A 19248-nucleotide genomic window follows, 5' to 3' on the forward strand; every position below is an offset into this window, starting at 1 on the left:
TAAGGTTTGATATTGTTGGGTTTCATAATTTCAAGCTGTTTTTTGAGGTTAGAAGAAAACGCTCACACAACGGGGCAAAAAAGGTTTCGGATTCGGTTTCAGTGGCCCAAAAAACATATGATCCACTTGGTCTGGTTCAAGGAACCATCCACTCATTTTTTTGTGGTCCTATGAATGGCAATGTCTACCCTTTAAAAACATGTAAAAACTTTTACGGTTTACATACAGAGAAACCTACCCTAACATCAATTTAAATTTCTTAATTAAGGATCCAGAAAAGCGCACATACCGAGAGCCTCGATGCAAAATCGATCTGGTGTCTCTAGTAGTGGAATGTTACGTGAATTGTACTCTTACCCCCTGTACGCTTGAAGCATCTCCAGCAAGTTGAGCGCATAAGGCGCCAACCCCATTCTCTTTCCTGTCATACCAGCCCATCTCTTGGCGAAGCATAGATTCGAATGCTTTCTTCCTCATTCTCAACGTCAACTTCTCGCCAGCAACGCAAAACGAAAACATCTAGAAAAAGAAACATATACACTTTAAGTGATATTCGAATACGGTTTTCGATCAATTGTTACCTGGAAAAACATTGCCAAACCTGTAACAACTCCCAACAATAAGAAATAGAGACAATACGCATTACTTTCAGCTCGAACCCGTTCGTCGTCTTGTTGAGCAAGGACCTGTAAATGCGAAAAATATATGAGTGACAAAGCTTGGATTTATTTATAGAGATATATGTACAACTTAATATTAAATGTGTACATATATTTTAAACAACAGTACAGTTTAATTAAAAAGAGGTATTAAAAATGTCAAATTTGAAACAATTACTGTGGTATTTACGCGTAACGTAATTTGTTTGTTCTGAACGGGAGATCAACTACGCAGTGTGGCCGGTTAACTTTTTATGTAAAATAGGAAGAGAAATAGAAAAAATAAACATTTTCATAAACAATACATCAAATCAATTTTGTTATATCTTCATAAAAACCGTTTTTGGACTCCTCTCTCTGCAATATTATCTGTATCTCAGTATTCACATCTAGATTATAAACTCAATGTTCACGGTTCACGCGATTTTCAAGATGAGCGTTGCGGTTTGCGACAAATAAGTCTGATGAATGTACTACAGTGGCGGCTCGTGGTATGACGCAACTGAGGGTGAGCCTCACAGTAAAATTTGGCTCTCACACTGAATATTATAATACCTACTATTCTACGGTTAACCTAAATAAACAGTTTTTCAATTACCTATTACATCTATCAAAAATCTAAATAACAGTATAAAGTAATTGTTTGAATAGGTATTGAATATAGGATCGGATACTGTTACTGTACTCCCCACTAGTACCCACCACAGTGAAGCCAGAATTTATTTGCTTGTAGGCCCGTCACACTTGTCTACAATATACTACAGTTCCCCCTCCATGCGAGGCGGTTAAAATTACGTTATTTACGGGGGAACTGAGGCTCGCTTAAAACGGCTTTTTAAGTTTCAGTCCGCGGTTAATGCACGCATCGACGCGTCGCATAATACGCCGGTAGTGTCTGATGTCACTGTAAGGAATAGTACAAAGTCTATAAGGATAAGTACAAGATAGATTAATTTCAAGGAAATAAAAAACAACTTTCTTACAACAAAACAAAATAGAACTAAATTTAACATAATTTAATAGATACTTATTATATTATCAAATACCTGCATAGGTAGCAAATAATGAATCTATCTCACAATATTGTTTTAACTCTTGAAACATCTTTTTCAAGACGGAATGACGTCTGCCCTAGATCAATAAAAATTACTAGTCAAAGAATTTCTGAATTAAGAAATGAAGAAAAATTTAAAAATATTTTTATTTATGCAAAAAATATTACTAGTCTACCAAGTAAACGCGGCAAATGTTGCGACAAATTAGAAATATTTTCGAAATATATTTCCCTTTAATTAAGTACCTACTTGTTTTGGGAATTGACATGATTTAAATTTTTTTGCTTTAAAAGATTCCTCAAAATTTCCCGAATATGCAAACAAATTTCCCGAAAAATCGTTTGAATGTTTATTACAAATGTATCCAAACATTTTAGAAATAGATAGGTTGAAAAACGAACTTAATATTTTGTACAGAGACGATCGATTTCATAATTTAAAAGTTCAAAAAACGATAGAAATATTACACAAGGGATTTAAAATGGTATTTTCGGAAAAATACAAATTGTTTTGCCCAGTTTAACAATTCCTGCAACAAGTGTCTCAGTAGAAAGAAACTTTTTGTGTCTTAAGCGCATTAATATTTAGAAATACGATGACACAAGAGCACTTAAACAACTTGAATACATATGTAAATTTGCAAATTTAAAAGACGGACGAATGAACCTGTTTTATAAAAACATTCACTATGTTTTTAAAATATTTTGTTAAGAACGGAAATTGAGGTCCCGTTTCATCTAACAAAGCACTACAATATTCATATAGATGTCGCTACAGGAAATACGTTTATAGTAAAAATACTACGATAATTTCATTCATTCAAATTCCGGCAAAACCCACCTAAAAAAACGAGAAAATGCCAGGTGCACGCACACGTGCACGATAATGAGTTGTCCGGCCTATACGTCCATCCCACTCTCTTGCTATCTCATAATTGCATATGAAAAGAGAAGGGTAATAAAATAATAAAGACTCCAATTTGAGGCCGCCGGTTTTTTGTTCTGAAAATATTTCTATTTTCTATCTTCTACATATTATTATGTACATATTTACAAAAAAGGAGGATGGCAAGTGGTTGTACAAATTTATAATATTTGCAGTCAACTAAAAGTTTTATTTTATATTATTTTCTACATTTTATTACTTATATGGATTCGGACCAGAGTAGGAGCGAATGTAATTATTTCCTGTATGGATCTTTGAGCTGTTATCTTTTATTGTTGCGTTGTGGCTGCGAAATATTTTATTTGTGGAGTTTACTATTTTTTATATGAAGAAAAAACATTAACTGAGTAAGTATTACAATTTGCTAGGCATAGCTGTACTTAGTACTAAATTCAAGTAAATAATAGGTATTAAAATAAATATGTAGATATTGTATTTGATTATTTGAAAATAAAAATTACATATGCGACAATGGACTTTCCGCTTACTTAGCCGTAATATAAATATGGCATATTGTCGTTGCAATGCACATACAGGCTGTTCCAATAGTGTGACAAAGTTTATAATTATTTTCAGTTATAGTTGTATAGGGCAAAATCTTCAGGCCAAAAACAAGATTTTCTGATCGTTTAATTCGGTCTGAAAATAATGAATAATGGAAATAATAATAAAATGTGAATCCGAGCAAATAACTTTTTTTGTATCACTACTACAGGCAGTTATACTAAACTTTATCGTACTATTGTGGTACCCTATATATGACTAGATATATCATTATGGTAAATCAAAAGCATAATAGGTAAAAATGTATAATTATCTATGTTTATAACAAATATTATCTGGTAAAATTCTTTTCTTACTTTCAGATACAGAGACAGTTAAATATAACCGGAAGAAGTCTATATGTTATTTCGTAATATACCTATAGTGATGAAAACAACCCTTTCTATATAGAACAATTTAAGAAAGATGAAGAATTGTGGAAAAAATCAATGGCAACAAATTTGGAACAATTTTATAAAAATTGTATACTACAGAAATAATAAGTATAAAAAAATATTCCACAGGGAAAAAGATGTATGGATCCAGAATATATTATAGAAGCTCAAATTAATAAAAAGAAATAATTTTATTTTATGATTTTTTAAATTTCTTCCTGTTCTACTGTACCTATTCTATTTATTTCTTTATTACTTTCGTTTATTTACATATTTATTAAACTACACTGTTCCACAGAATTTCTGTTTATATTAGAGGTATTAAAGTACCTACAACTATTTTTTCAAGTGAAGTGAACTGAATACCTATTTCTCATAAAAAAAATTAGTCTCAAATCGTCCTTTTGTACATAATTCTTTACACATTTTTTGGACAAAATAAGTATATCGTACATATTTTTTATATTTTCTCATTATTATGCATATTCACAATTAAAATTCTATTTATATTAATATGTGAATTTTTTTATCAAGAATTACTCAATAATAATTATTAAAAATATAATGTTTTCCATTTCTGTTTATACCAAAGTAAGCCGCTTTATTCACAAATCGTAATTATAACATAACTTTTCATTATGAACAACTTTTCTTATTAAAATTTTTTTAAATTATCAAAAACAAAAGCAGTTTATTCTTCAACGTTATTAATTTTGTTAAATTTCTGATCACCCTGTATATATAAATATAAAAATTACAGTTTTTCATAACAAACATATTCAATTAAAAAGCAAAATATTTTTTGTCACGAATTACTTTTTCTAGTAGAATAGAAAATAAAAATGTTTTCCCTCTTATCCACTAAACGTAGATACTAATATAGGTATATTAATTATAAATTATGGTTTTAAATAAACTAAAAATTGTTTATATTTCATATTTTCTAAAATTATATAATAGTATGGACTTGCACTGTTACTTATATACTTTTATACAAAAATATATCTAAAATGATCATGACATTCTTTAAATATTTACGTATCAATTAACAGAAACCATGACTACCAATTCAGAATCAGGTTATACCAAATTAACCACATACAACAGCTGTTCGTTAAAAATAACCCGAGTCCATTCATAAATAAATTTTTACTAGTGCGACATCTATTACAAATCAAGCGAATTAAAAGTCGGAGATAATGCTATTCATGAATGAATATTTTTTAATAATTTTATTCCAATATAACTTTTTAAATAATAAAGTGATGAACAAACTATGAAATAAAGTCTAATCAGTTTATTTATTTAAAGACAACTATATAAAAAATTGCATAATTCTATAATACTATGAAGAAATAATCGTTTCTTTGTAAAAGTCCAAAAAACCTTCATATTAAGAAATTAATTTCTCACGAATTATTTACCTATCCCAATTAATTTTTGCTTTACTGTCTTCATTTATACTTTGCAAATGTGATATGAAATTTTACTACTTTCTTCCATTGCTTTAAACAGATATATTGGAATAAAAAAAGGTCTGTTTTCTACCATTTTTCGGTATAATTTAGGCAACCAGTGATGCATCAGTTTCCATCCTTAAGTGGAGGCAAACGAAAAGCTGGCGGCGTTGTTTTATATGTAAATAGATAAGTTAGCTGGCTACCTTATGAAAATTTGTTTTTATATTTTTTTCATGTTTTTTAATATTATTAAACCAAGTAGGAACAATTTTGTTAATTATTAGGTAAATATATCACTTTGTTTTTTTTTTCTGGTTCTTAATTTTATTGTAAATACAATTTTTAAAGTTCTGGTATTATTATTAATAATATAATTTTTTAATTTACGGTTATAGTACAGCTATTGGCGAAGATCTCCATAATAAAAAATGACGTGGAAATTTATTCCTTTTTATTATTTGATAGCGGATTAATAAAAATATCCAAATAGTTGCGTATTATTTTTTAGAAAATCTGAATGAAAATCCTGCTCGCGAACATCAGTTTTTCTATAATATTGTAAATGCAACTAAAAATTTCCAAATGCATTTAGTCGTTTGACCTTGAAAGTTTAGAAATTTTTGCCTGTGGTGCTTTTTTTTTCTTTCCTGCCCACCTAGTAAAAAAGCAACGGGTCTCACCTATTCACAATGTCACTAGGCGCCACTGATGTACTAGTGGGAAGTGTTTTATTTTATTTAAAATACATGTACCTATACCAAACTTAAAATGCGTATTTCTCATTTCATATTTAATATTCCTTATTTGTGCATTCTAATGTATTATATGCCTTTTTAATGTGCTGTGGTTAGAGATTATACCTTTAATATGAAATTCAGTGCAATTAGTTGCTTTCTCAATTAATTAGTTGTAGTATACTATGAGTCTGAGTTTATACATGTGGATGAGAACATTATGACAACTTTAGCTTGACTAAACAAATATTCTATCAATTAACTGTGTATGTACTTTATTTTTCGATAATTCGATGTTTATTTCTTTAATTGATTGTTTGTGTAATTCGACAGATTGCTTTATAAATGGTGCAGTTTTAGATTTTATAATGGCATTTTGCTCGACTGTTTAGTGTATTCTATTGAATATTCACCAAAAATAACTCAGAATTTGAACCTAATGTTTCTGAAGAAAAAATGCAAATTAAAATTAAGACCACAATGGAGATAAAAATTCTTTTAAAAACATACCCCAACTATGCCACCAAAGACGATACCGTAAATTGGTAAAGAGGCCCCAGTAACTATTGATGCACAACAGCCTATTACGATAGGAAACCATTCAGGACTATTCATTTTCATAACCTTTAGAAGAGAACCTTTATTTTCTTTGCTTTCTTCCTGTAAAAAAGCATAGTCATAGAAAATGTGTAGTTTGAAATGTATAATCTGATTGAATTGAAAAATGCATGCATTAAGAATTGGCAATTACGTATTTTAGAAGTTATTTTTGTTGAAACATTCGTCAAAAACATGTATAATAAAATTTACGCCAAATTGTTAGTTTGTTATTGTAAATATAATACAATTCGTACAGATAATAATTGTCAACACTTAAATAAAATTAATTAAACTGAAATGCAGTGAAAATTTTCTGAAATTAAATTAATTCTTAAACACTTCTACCTAGAAAAGGTTTAGTAGAGGGTACGGTAGGATTTCCAGCCAAAATTTTACGAGAATATGAGTTTCTTTAGAAAGATTTATTAAGCACAGGGACATTTATACAATATTCTATTAGCTTATCTACAATTTCCTAAAGCTTTGGTTTTTACCATTATTTTCTAGATAAGAAATCACAGAAGATAAGGAATATAGTATATTATGTGAATTCTTCTTTTACATTAAGTCTCACATTCGTTGATACAATACTAAACAAAATTATATTACTTACCACTATTTCTTCTTGACCTTCTTCTTCTTTTCCCGGATCGTTGAAAGATTTATTAGAAAAACTTAAGCTACTCTTCAGTGTTTTATCTCCTAAATAACACATTTGTTAAACAATACGCATTGAAAAAATCACCATTATTTTATACCTTTAAGATCGGATGTTTCGGTGATGCCTTGGGAGGATACCAGGTTATAGTAAACTCCTTGAGCTGCCATTAATTCAGCATGTGAGCCCTTTTCAACAACACGGCCCTCCGAAACAACAACTATCACGTTTGCGTTTCTAATCGTTGACAGCCTATGTGCTACGATTATTGTTGTACACTCGCCGCTAATCTAAAATTAGAAATAATGATAATTACACAGACATAATAATTGCAAGTGTCATTACACATGCCATATCTGAGAGTACAGAGGATGTAGTACATGGAACAATAATATTGGTCTGTTTGGTGCTAGCACCTACTAACTATTTGCGAGAAAATGACCCCCAAATCCTCAAAAAAATGGGTTATTTGTGAATATGAATAAGGACTGTCCTTCTCCTTATCCATTTACTGGATTTCATAACCCTACCTCCATAATTTCGGAACTGAACTCGAATCTGAAGTCAGTCAGTCAACACCCACCATTTTGGAGAAAATGTCTACTCAGTTAATTTAAAAGATAGTTTCATGAACCAGGAAGCTATGCGATTAAGATAGTTGAGTTTTTTTAATCAACGCTATTTTTCTCCCAAAGAAAGTGGATCTCTCTTTATCTTTTTATCTCTTATCTGACATTATCTTTTCAACATGTGACAGTAATCCTCCGTCATATTCATTATCCACTAATAGACGGAGAGCTAGCTACATGTGGACTGCACTGATCGACTATAGTCATGATTTTTTGTTAAAAGTTTGTTATCACATTGACAAAGCCAGAGCCCATCAGTCAGAAGTCGCTGCAGAGGCGGAGAGCGTGAGCGGGCGGTTAAACGCGTAAAGTTTTGTCAATAAAAAAATAATCGAATATAGTCGTGAAAACTGGTACACTTATAGATTTTAAGTGGATAAACATAGAAAAAATATTGTCAGAAGGCTAGGTGGTGGCTTAAGAGCTCTCAGAAGCGATAAAGTAGTAAATTGTGAATTGAAAAATAAATCACAATATATAGTTCTGACATTTTGTTTATTATTAGTTTATAATGCAAATAGACTATCTGTAAAGTTACAGAAGTTAAAAGTGAGGCTAATAACCAAAAAAACAATACTGATCACCGCGAGTGCAAATTTTGCCCTGGCTGTTACGCCCGGTGTTTTTATTTTTTTATTGTTAAGAAATGAATAAATATAGTTCAGGCATTTTACATAACCACTCTTTACATATATATTTATGTTATAACGAAACAACAGAAGTTTAGTCAGAGGTTAAGACTATGCCAGAGTCAAGTATAGCGCGCAAGACAATAGCACGGGCCGACAAAAAAAATTGTTTGTTTTTGCGACATGACCTATCTTTAGAAAAATTTCCCGCTGAATCCGAAGCAGATAAAAAGAAAATTTTCTGACGTATGGATTTTTCTCACGTACTCTCAATTCTCATCAAAAATTAAAAAAATCCAAACTGGCTATCCAACCTACCGATCCTTAGTAAAATTTTTCGCTGAATCCGAAATTCATAAAAAAAGTTCGGACGTATGGATTGCCCCCACACCCTCAATTCCCCCTAAAAATGCAAAAAAATCCAAACTGGTCATACAATCTACTTATATTTAGTAAAATTCGCTGGATCCGAAAATGGCAAAAAAGTTGTTTGGACGTGAGGGATCCCTCTCACTTTCTTCTTTCAAAAATAAAAATAAATACAAATCAAACGTGGCAACCGTTATAACTAAAATCTGTCGATAAAACCAAAACTAAAAAATATTATTGAACTAAAATCTCCCTTTGCTCGTACACTTAACCTCACCTCCAGCTAGCATTTTCAAATTACGGTTAGCATCCTAGCATTGATGACATATTTCATTGAAAGCTTATTGTTTTCCAAAATGTTTCAAGCTCTTAAGTAACTTTAAGCTAGGTAGGTATTTTCTAAATCCAGGTTATAACTTACTCTGGGTTGGTAGACGCCTTGATGTGGCCCCAGGGCTTGAACTCGCATTTTAATTGAATGCGAAGTTAAAATGCTAAAACGTTTTAGAAAATACCTTCATGCTACTAGCTTAATGTTACTTAAGAGCTTTTGGAAAATAGTAAGCTTTTACTGAAAAATTTCATCAGTCCTAGGATGCTAACCGTAATTTGTAAATGATATCTGGGGGGCGAGGTTAAGTGTACGAGCAAAAGAAACTTAGTTCATCAATATTATTCAGTTTTGGTTTTAACGACAGATTTTATAAAAGTTATAACGGTTGCCACGTCTGATTTGTATTTATTTTTATTTTTGAAAGAAACAAGTGAGAGATACGGATGAGCAGGGGAGATCCCTCACGTCCACACAATTTTTTGCAATTTTCGGATTTAGCGAATTTTACTAAAGGTAAGTTGGATGAGCATTTAAATGTTTGGGGGGAATTGAGGGTGTGTGGGAGAGAGTCCATAAATTTTTCTTTTTATCATTTTCGGATTCAGTGGACAATTTTACTAAAGAAGGGTAGGTTCACGTCTCAAAAACACAGGATTTCTTTTGTCGGCCTGTGTAGTCAGACCGTTATTCTGGCATGGCTTTCAAAATAGTAACCAAGCGTCAACTCGCTTCTGATTTTCGCTCCAGTCACACCTCTAACAGCGTTCACTGCTTATGCATTAGATTTTTCGTGTATTGATAAATTTTTAAGCCACCAACAATGGCGAGTGTTAAAGTGTGTGTTTTCAATTGCAGTTACAATGACAAAAAAAATGACAGATGTAAAGTACAGCAGCGATGATGGTACTCAGGACGAATCATCAGATTGCGATTCAGAGTAAAATGCACTGTGCGTATTTCGGTAGAAAAACCAATTTAAAACCATTGTGAAAACAAATATTACCAAATAAAAAAAATATAGCAATTTATTCGATTGCACTTAAACTTATGTAGCTCTGGCATAGCCTTAACCTCTGAGTAAACTTCTGTTGTTTCGTTATAAGAAACATATATAATATAAAGATTGGCTACGTAAAATGCTAGAACTGTACTTAATCATTTATTAACAATAAAAGATCAAAAACGCTGGGCATAACAACCACGGCAAAATTTGCACGCGCAGTGATAAATAATGTTTTTTTAACTATTAGCCTCACTTTTGACTTAACAATAAACAAAATGTCAGAACTATATATTGTGATTTATTTTTCAATTCACAATTTACTATTTTATCGCTTCTGAGAGTGCTTAAGCCACCACCTAGCCTTCTGACGATATTTTTTCTGTGTTTATCCACTTAAAATCTATAAGTGTACCAGTTTTCAAGACTATATTCGATTATTTTTTTATTGACAAAACATTACGCGTTTAACCGCCCGTTCACGCTCTCCGCCTCTGGAGCGGCTTCTGACTGATGGGCTCTGGCTTTGTCAATGTGATAACAAACTTTTAACAAAAAATCATAACTATAGTCGATCAGTGCAGTCCACACGTAGCTAGCTCTTGGACTATAATCTTTTGCAGTTCCTTTTAATCTTGGTGTAATCATAGTCACCCAAGTTATCGCGGAAATAATCCATGTATTCCAAGTTCTCTGAAATTATGTACCATTTACGCGGTTAGTGTGTCACTTTTTTATTACCCAAAAAGTTTTCTGTCACATTTTTGAAACCTTGCCATGCAATCTTTCCAATTTCATTAATTTTCAATAAGAAACTTTCACACACAACAATGTACAAATATGAGGTCCGTAGAATAGGTTATACTCTGTTTAGCATTGTTGATTTGTTGAAATTTATTTCCGAAGCATCAGTAATATTCACCTTCTCTGTCCAAAATCTCAACTAATTATTTTATCATGTGCAGAACCTTGGATGGGTCTTATAAAGATTCTTGAGGAATGCTAAAAGATCCTGGATTCAGATCCTTTCAGTTATGCCAATCTTTTTGGTCGTAGCGATTCTTCTATCTGTTCAATAAACACAGGAACTAGGGATACTTAGAAAATTCCAGTTGCTATCCCAAGGTAATGATAATAATTATTTTAAAATCTGAATATCTTATTTTTTCTAAGGCGTACTTCATACTATCATAGTTCTTTTCAGTTTTGTCGAGTAGAACTACTTTCAAGTTTCATTTTGAGGAGTGAATAAAAACATCCACTCGTTGTCTTCGTAAACGATTTATTTTAATTTATTTGTTAGGCCTCTGAAGCAAAATATTTCCTAAAACTTGTTTCACATGATCGATACGCAAAAGATTTGGTTCCTTCAGACAGAAGATTTTTCTTTTTCATTTCTCTAGCTAAATATTTAGCTCAGTCATTGGTAAGTCTGACTAAACATTTACGGATTGTATATATTCATCTTCACTGTCATCATCTCTCTTCGTATTCCATCTCGTTTTCATCAGGTCCGAAAATATAGGAGTCCTCTCACTATGTTGCAATTTTTGGGCATATTCGTAAATAACCAATTTCTTGAGGATTTCTAAGGCATTTTTTTCGAAAATGGTGAGTGTTGAAGTCCGAGAACATACCAATGATCAAAAGAACATATCACTTTTTTGTTTTATATGCTTGCATTATCAGGTCTTGTACTTTTACGCCCTTAAAGATATTAACCTAATTCCAATTAATTATTATTAATTAATATTCGTAATCAGTTTTAATTTCATCATCATTATCATCTTCCTAAAAATTATAGAAAGACGTACATAAGTTCCGTTGATAGAAGTAAGTTAAAAAAATTACTTCGTATACAAGATAGTAAGCAATTTAACAGTAACATTATGTCCCACTATCTAATGAGTAATTGAGTATCGGTACCACGTCATTGGTTTAGAGGTCATGCGGTTTCGAGAAACATATGGTTTTCTTTAGTATTTGTATTGCTGTGTGTACTGACCCTTGATATATCGGCGCGTTATTTGAAGTTACTGTTGTATTTACTTAATTTTATGTTCAAATTCCAGAAAGTTCTAAGCTCTAGTTTCAACTTAAATGATTTTAATTCTTTTCGATGCTTATTGCTTCTTTCGTGGCAAATCTTCTCTCTCTTGGTAGAACTTTACTTTCACTAAGGTCAACTGATTTACCTGTATCTGACCTGTCCTTCACAACTTCCTCACTTTTTAGGTTGGACTTCTGCTTGTTTAACATCGTGCTGCAAACTTGTCTCTCTGTATGTCCAATATATACTTTATCTTGTTAGGGTATGCTCGTATAAAGAGTAGATAAGTTGTTGTCACATATTCCTCCTTTCCTTGATCATGGGTAGATTTCCTGTAGGCTTGTTCAATATTTTTATATATCCATTTCCTCTGAGTGTCGATCATAGATGATGAAGTTTTCGTCCAAGTGTTTTCGCTTGCAGATGGTGCATATTCGATGTACAATAGTGTTGGTGATGTCTATTTCTGCTAGCTATGTCCTGTCCAAATTTGGTTAGTGCAAGTCACCCGGTTTCAAAAATACATTGCTTTCAACCACAAAAATTGAATAATTTCAAATATTTCGAATTTTCACCACCAAGAACAGCGGTGACAGCATTTTTAACATTAAGGCGATGTTTCGCATTGTATTAGCTATGTTATGTCCAAAATTTTGTTAGTGCAACTCTCTCGGTTTTGAAAATACAATACCTACGTGTTTTGATCAGTACCCACTTTGCAGAGAAGCAATACAAATATACATATTATTATAAACAATTTGCACCGAGACGATAGCTCAGAACTACTTAGAATTTGGGAGCGTAAATAATCAAGCCAGTGGCTTGTAACTGGAATATTGTGGAAGAATACAGAAAATATAAATACAGACCAGAGGACATTATTTTTAGTTTCTTCTGACGAAAAGAACTGTAGAGAAATGTAAAAGCCACATTGAAAACTGTTTAAACGTTGACAACTACCACAAAAGCCTGCATATTAAATTAGTTTTTCTGACCATTTTGACAAAGGTTAACACAAAATTTAACCACGGCATATTAATTAATATATTTCTGAATTTAGGAATAATTATTTTCGGTAGTACCTACAATATTAAACAAAACATTATCTATAATTTTTATACAATTTCTTACTAGTTATTTTTAGTAAATTATCACAGAAGATAGATATATGCTTTCCTTTGATGGTGATGAGTTTAGAAGTGTTTTTTTACAAGCTTTTTACAAGCTTTTATTTAACTTACGGGTCAAATCTTGCACTGAATTTTAAAACAGTTAACCCTAACCGATAGAGCTGAAATTTTGCATATACGTATAGTTTGGATGGCAATGCATGGTTAGCTAAGTGACGTCTTTCTAAATCCAATATAGCGGACTCCCGAAGATGGCGGACCAGTTATTTTTTATGCACCCCCATGCACAAAAATAAGATAACGTCACTAAAAGCTTGTTTTTTTTTTAAATATACATGAACTTATTTTAAATTAGATTGACTTAATTGAGTAACTTTAAGGAAGCTTAAAGGAATAATTTTAATATATAATAATAATACTTTATACATACTGAATCTAATGCTGCTTGTACTTCCGCTTCACTTGTAGTGTCCAAAGCTGAAGTTGCCTCGTCCAGCAGTAATATATCCGGTTTTTTAATTAAAGCTCTAGCAATGGCTATTCTTTGCTTCTGTCCCCCAGACAGCTGTGCCCCTCTCTCCCCTATTAACGTTTCATAACCGTGAGGTAAGCTCAAAATGAATTTGTGTGCGTTTGATTTTTTTGCAGCTTCCTCTATTTCCTTCTGAGTGGCGGACAACTTGCCATATCTAATGTTCTCTGCAATCGTTGTCGCGAACAGGGCGGGTTCTTGGCTCACAACGGCTATTTTCTCTTTTAGCCACAATAAATTTATGTCTTTTATGTTGTTATTGTCGATAAAGATCTGTAATAATATATATAAGTACTAAAATAACAAACTGTTTGAAGCTCCAATAGTTAATTTTTCTTAGATTAGCAAACTATTCGTAATTTATGAAGTCTGCTGGAATTATTTAAAAAATATATTTGATTGTTTTGTTTTAAAATTTAAACACTCAACAAAATATTTTCATACTCAAACTCAAACATACTCAAAAAACTTTCTTGTTTCATATTTATTCTGCTGTTTTGTAGTAGATTTTAGATGGTATGAGTTCTCCATTTCTTGTTTTCATGAACAAAGCTTTTTACACTACTAGCCAATCAATAGAGCATTAAATCAGTGATTTTGTGACAAAAATACTAGTAGCAAACGGACTGTGCCATCATACAGTGTGTATCAGCCAAATGGAATAAATAAATAAACAAATGGGGGCGTGTTCGAAAAAACGCTTGGACACGGGGATTGGTATTTTTCGTTGCGTATTTTTTTTCAACAGAAACTTTTTATACAGGGTGTCATGTAATAGTGGTCAACAACAACTTTCTTATTTTAAAAACATCCTGTATATTATTCAATTTTTGGATTCAACAGAAAATTCTAGATATATTTCATGTACAATGTCCTGTACCTATCTTCAATTGTTTCAATAATATAAGTGTTTTCAGATTTATTGCAAAAATTAACATTAAAAACAGGAAATTATTTGATTACAGAAATTCGCTACAACACACTCAAAAAAAGTAAGCAAAAACCATTTTAGCGTTCCTTTTTACTGATATGAAATATAAAAAAATTATAAATAGTTTTGCTTACGTTTGTTTAAAATGCTTGGCCTTAGTAACGTGTTGTCTGCCTGCATGACAGTAGTTGTCAGTGTTATAGTCGTTTGAATTTCGTTAACTGCACATCAGAAAAATGGTTCATTTAACAGAAATGCACAAGCTAACAATTCTACAGATGATTGGTTATGGAGATAGCACACCGACACAAATGGAAGTTGCTCGCTTATTTCATGAAAGATTTCCAATAAGTGATGATACCAAATTGGATATTGTGCCTGAGTTTGAGGAAAATCCACATACTTCTAGTCGAAAAACAGCCCCAACGTTCGATGTTAGCCATTCATCGATTAATCGAATACTAAAAGAAAATAAAATGCATCCCTATAAAATGAAACCAACTCAGGAGCTCATGGAAGACGATTTTGATTGGAGAACGTATTTTTGTGAACAAATTGATGACAATGTTGGATAACAATGTGATCCTGTCCTGTGAGAACATGTTTTGTTTTCTGAAGAGTGCACCTTTACACTTCGGTCATGCTAATCGTCAAAATTGCCGCTATTGGTCTAGGGAAGATCCTCAATGGATTACAGAAGAACGTACGCAATACCCTGAAAAGGTTAATAATTGGGCAGGAATTGTTGAAGATCATATCATAGGTCCCTTTTTCATTAATGGCTATTTGAATGGCGATAATTATTTAGCATTGCTCCAAAATAATGTCGTGCTAACTTTGACAAACTTATATCCTGATCCAGCAAACACACAAGTTCCAGAGAATATGATATGGATTCAGCAAGATGGAGCACCGCCCTATTACCAAATCAATTTCCGGCAGTAAGTACCTCTACCGAATATTTCCAAATCGGTGGTATGGATAGGGAGGCGAGGATCGATGGAATGGTCAACACGATCCCCTGATCTGACACCATTAAACTTCCTCTTATGGGGATCTGTCAAAAGTATTGTATACAAAACTAAACACCTCGACTTCGCTGACTTAAGAAGACGAATAACGTTTGCGATTAGATCGATCACACCTGAGATAACGTTAGATTTCTATTTAAGATTAGAATGTTGCCAATACGTTCGCGGCGAGCATTTTGAACATCTACATTGACATTAAAGTTTTTTTGCTTTTTTACATTATCAATAAATAAATAGTATTACTTATTAGTTTTTGAGTGTGTTGTAGCGAATTTCTGTTATCAAATAATTTTCTTTATTTAATGTTAATTTTTGCAATAAATCTGAAAACAATTAGGTAATATTTCCGAAACAGTTGAAGATAGGTGTAGAACATTTTACATCAAATATGTCTAGAATTTTCTGAAGAATCCAAAAATTGAATAATATACGGGATATTGAATTTAAAATAAGAAAGTTGGTATTGACCACTATTACATGACACGCCCTGTATAAAAAGTTTTTGTTGAAAAAAGTGCGTAACTAAAAATACCAATCGATTTATTATTATGAATTTATTCCATTTGGCTGATACACACTGTATAAAAGACAGTCTGTTGATATATACTTATATGTTTCCTTCCCCAATTTACCATTGGTCAATTTTTTATAAACATTTTTATGCAAAAAACTCATTTTTTTTGTCTTATGCACCTAAACTAATGAAGCAATTATTAAAAAACGCTAAACTTTCCGATTTTTCCGGGTTTTCTTCGTTTCTAATTATCCGATCGGATCGATCGACCTCCCGTTTTATTTGTATTTCGATTATCTACAAATTGTCTCTTTATAGCATTTAGATTGCTTCGTTAGTTTAGGTTTTATAAGCAAAAACTAAAAAAATTTGTTGCTTGCATAAAAATGTTTATAGAAAATTAATTAATGGATATATCTACAGACTGTCTTTTATATGATGCCATAGTCCGTTTCTATAGTAGTATTTTTGTTACAAACAAAACCTCTATTTATTGGCCTATACTTTTTGACATTCCATGTATATAATTTTATTCATAGTGAACTTACACTCCCTGAGGTTGCATCATAAAATCGCTGAAGGAGTTGTATGCAAGTAGATTTTCCACATCCAGAGCTACCCACTAAAGCAACCGTTTGACCATAGTTAATCTTTAGATTGAAACCCTGTAATACCTACAAGTAAATATACAATACAGCATACATTAGGGTAGAAAGAAGAGGAAATATTTAATACAAGTTACTGACAATGAAAGTGTAAATTTCAAAAAGTATATTAGCCTTTTCCATCACAAAGGTAACTAGGGTCAAACACAGAATCCTAACATTTATTAAAATCGTTATAATGCTACATACCTTCACATCAGGTCTAGCAGGATATTTGAAGTAGACGTTATCAAACGTAATATTGGACCGAAATCTATCCGGTTGCTTACCACAATTCTTGTATTGGTTAATCTTCGGCTCGCTGTCCAATACAAAAAATATTTTTTGGGCTGCTCCTCTTGCAGCACCAAATACTTCTAGAAATGGGGCACCCATTCCGAAGTTCCATGTAGCTACTAGAGTAGCAAAAAATACCTGTAGGGAAGGCCAAATTTATTTGTATTTGCCTCGAATAAAGTTCACATCATCAAAATAAGTCCATAATTTATTTAAATAAGAAAACGAACCTTTACTCTGGTATAACATGTACCATGTGAAATCAGTAAATGTCACCATAATATCACATACCTTAGTGGTGGATAAATGTGGATTTCAAAAAATAATGTCGTTAGTTTATATCTTATTAAGTTATTTAGTTGTAGCATATCATAGTTTTCTGTTTTTCTTTATATATTCGGTGAGAGAAATAAAAAAATTAACTAAACAAACCCTTGCTTCAAAAGAATCAATCAAAGACAATAATACCACGCACCTTGACAAGTCGTTGACTGAACTTATTTTTATTTCAAATTACTTTCAAGGATCATTGTTTTATTGGAATCAAGGAAAATCCTAATGGCTACTATTTTGAAATGATTACATAAGGAGTCAACTTACAGAAACCATATTTCCAGGAGTATAAACTCTATCCTGAGGGGGTAAGTTTCTCTCTTCAATGATAAGCCCTACACCATACCAGAACGATAAAGCGTAACAACCGTATACGAAGAACCATAAGCAACCATTACTCAGTGAGTTGAATATACCCCGTTTGATGTTATTCTTCTTGGCTGAAACTAGATGTTTGTTATATCGACTTATTTCCTTCTCTTGCCCATCGAATGCTACAACAGTTCTTATGGCACTTAGAACTTCCTCGGCTATGGACCCTGAGGCTCCGTAAGATTCAAGTTCTTCACGAGAAAATTTATTTGATATCTGCAAAATTCGGATCAATGTAAAATTGATAATTGGACGAAAAAAATCATCTCTAAAGTGCGTTCACGATGAAAGGAACAAATTTTGTGAAAAAACGCTCGGATACGTAGATTAGTATTTTTAGATGCGGATTTATTGGCATGAGAAAATTGTATACAGGGTGACTCAAAAAGAACATACGCAGTCGTCATTGATTTTTTTTAATGGGACACACTGTATATTATGCCATTTTTAAGTTGTACGGTAAAACACTTTTTGTATAACATACCATATCTCTAAATTCATAGTTTTTTGTAATAATGACGTTTGAAACGTGATAAATGAAAAAAAAATGGTTAATCATAAAACATTATTTAAATAAAAATTGTTTTATAATAAATGTTCAATGTTTTGTCCGTTTACTTCAATACATTTTTGTAGTCGAAGGATTGTTTCCCGTTGAACAGTTTCAATTACCTCTGCTAGAATAAGTTTTATTTCCTTGCGAATTCCGTTTCAGGTCATCAAGATTATTTGGTTTATTCACATAAACTTTAGATTTCAAATAACCCCATTAGAAGAAATCTAAAGGGGTTAAATCCGGTGACCTTGGTGGTCACACAATAGGATTCAATCAATTTATTGGGAAAGTTAATCAAGTCGAACAGCAATTGCAAAATGAGGAGGTTCCCCATCGTGTTGGAACCATATGTCATTATGAAGAATAATCTGGATCTTGTGGATTAGGAAACACAACAGCTAAAGCGGGAATGAGTTTAAACTGAAGAAAGTCTAAGTAGCGTTCTCCATTTAAATTTTCTTCAAAAAAATAAAGTCTAAAAATTCGGTTTTCGAGAATACCCGTCCAATTTATTTTTTGACGATGCAGTGCGTGACAGACTTGTGTCCAACGAGGATTTTTAGTTGCCCAGTACCTGAAATTTTGTCTGTTTATATGTCCATTTAAAACAAAAGTAGTCTCATTAGAAAAAATAATCTTTCGGTTGAAATCTAAGTTTTGATTATTCGTCTCAATTATCTCCTCACAAAACTACGTTCTTCGGTCAAAATCGTCTTCTAATAGTTCATGTATCAATTGAACATTGTAAGGATGATATTTATTTTTTCGGAGTATTTATGACACATATCCCGATGACAAATGACAATTCCTGAAGATTATCCTAACGGCTACATGGGGATTATTTACAG

General features: G+C 32.0%; 1 protein-coding gene across 2 annotated transcripts in view; it reads right to left on the reverse strand.

Annotated features, from left to right (window-relative positions):
- The window catches only part of LOC108912527 (multidrug resistance protein 1-like), a 79156-nt gene that overhangs the window by 19739 nt on the left and 40169 nt on the right, over window positions 1-19248 (reverse strand). For both annotated transcript variants that reach the window (XM_018717768.2, XM_018717767.1), the window contains exons 6-14: window positions 17740-18060; window positions 17053-17277; window positions 16747-16872; window positions 13621-13995; window positions 7150-7339; window positions 7005-7093; window positions 6302-6451; window positions 582-686; window positions 358-519 (exon numbers count right to left, since the gene is read on the reverse strand). In XM_018717768.2, coding sequence (XP_018573284.1) covers window positions 358-519; window positions 582-686; window positions 6302-6451; window positions 7005-7093; window positions 7150-7339; window positions 13621-13995; window positions 16747-16872; window positions 17053-17277; window positions 17740-18060 — 1743 coding nt within the window. The remainder of the gene's footprint in view (window positions 1-357; window positions 520-581; window positions 687-6301; window positions 6452-7004; window positions 7094-7149; window positions 7340-13620; window positions 13996-16746; window positions 16873-17052; window positions 17278-17739; window positions 18061-19248) is intronic.

This window comes from Anoplophora glabripennis, unplaced genomic scaffold, assembly GCF_000390285.2.
Source record: "Anoplophora glabripennis isolate ALB-LARVAE unplaced genomic scaffold, Agla_2.0 scaffold646, whole genome shotgun sequence".
Lineage (NCBI taxonomy): Eukaryota > Metazoa > Arthropoda > Insecta > Coleoptera > Cerambycidae > Anoplophora > Anoplophora glabripennis.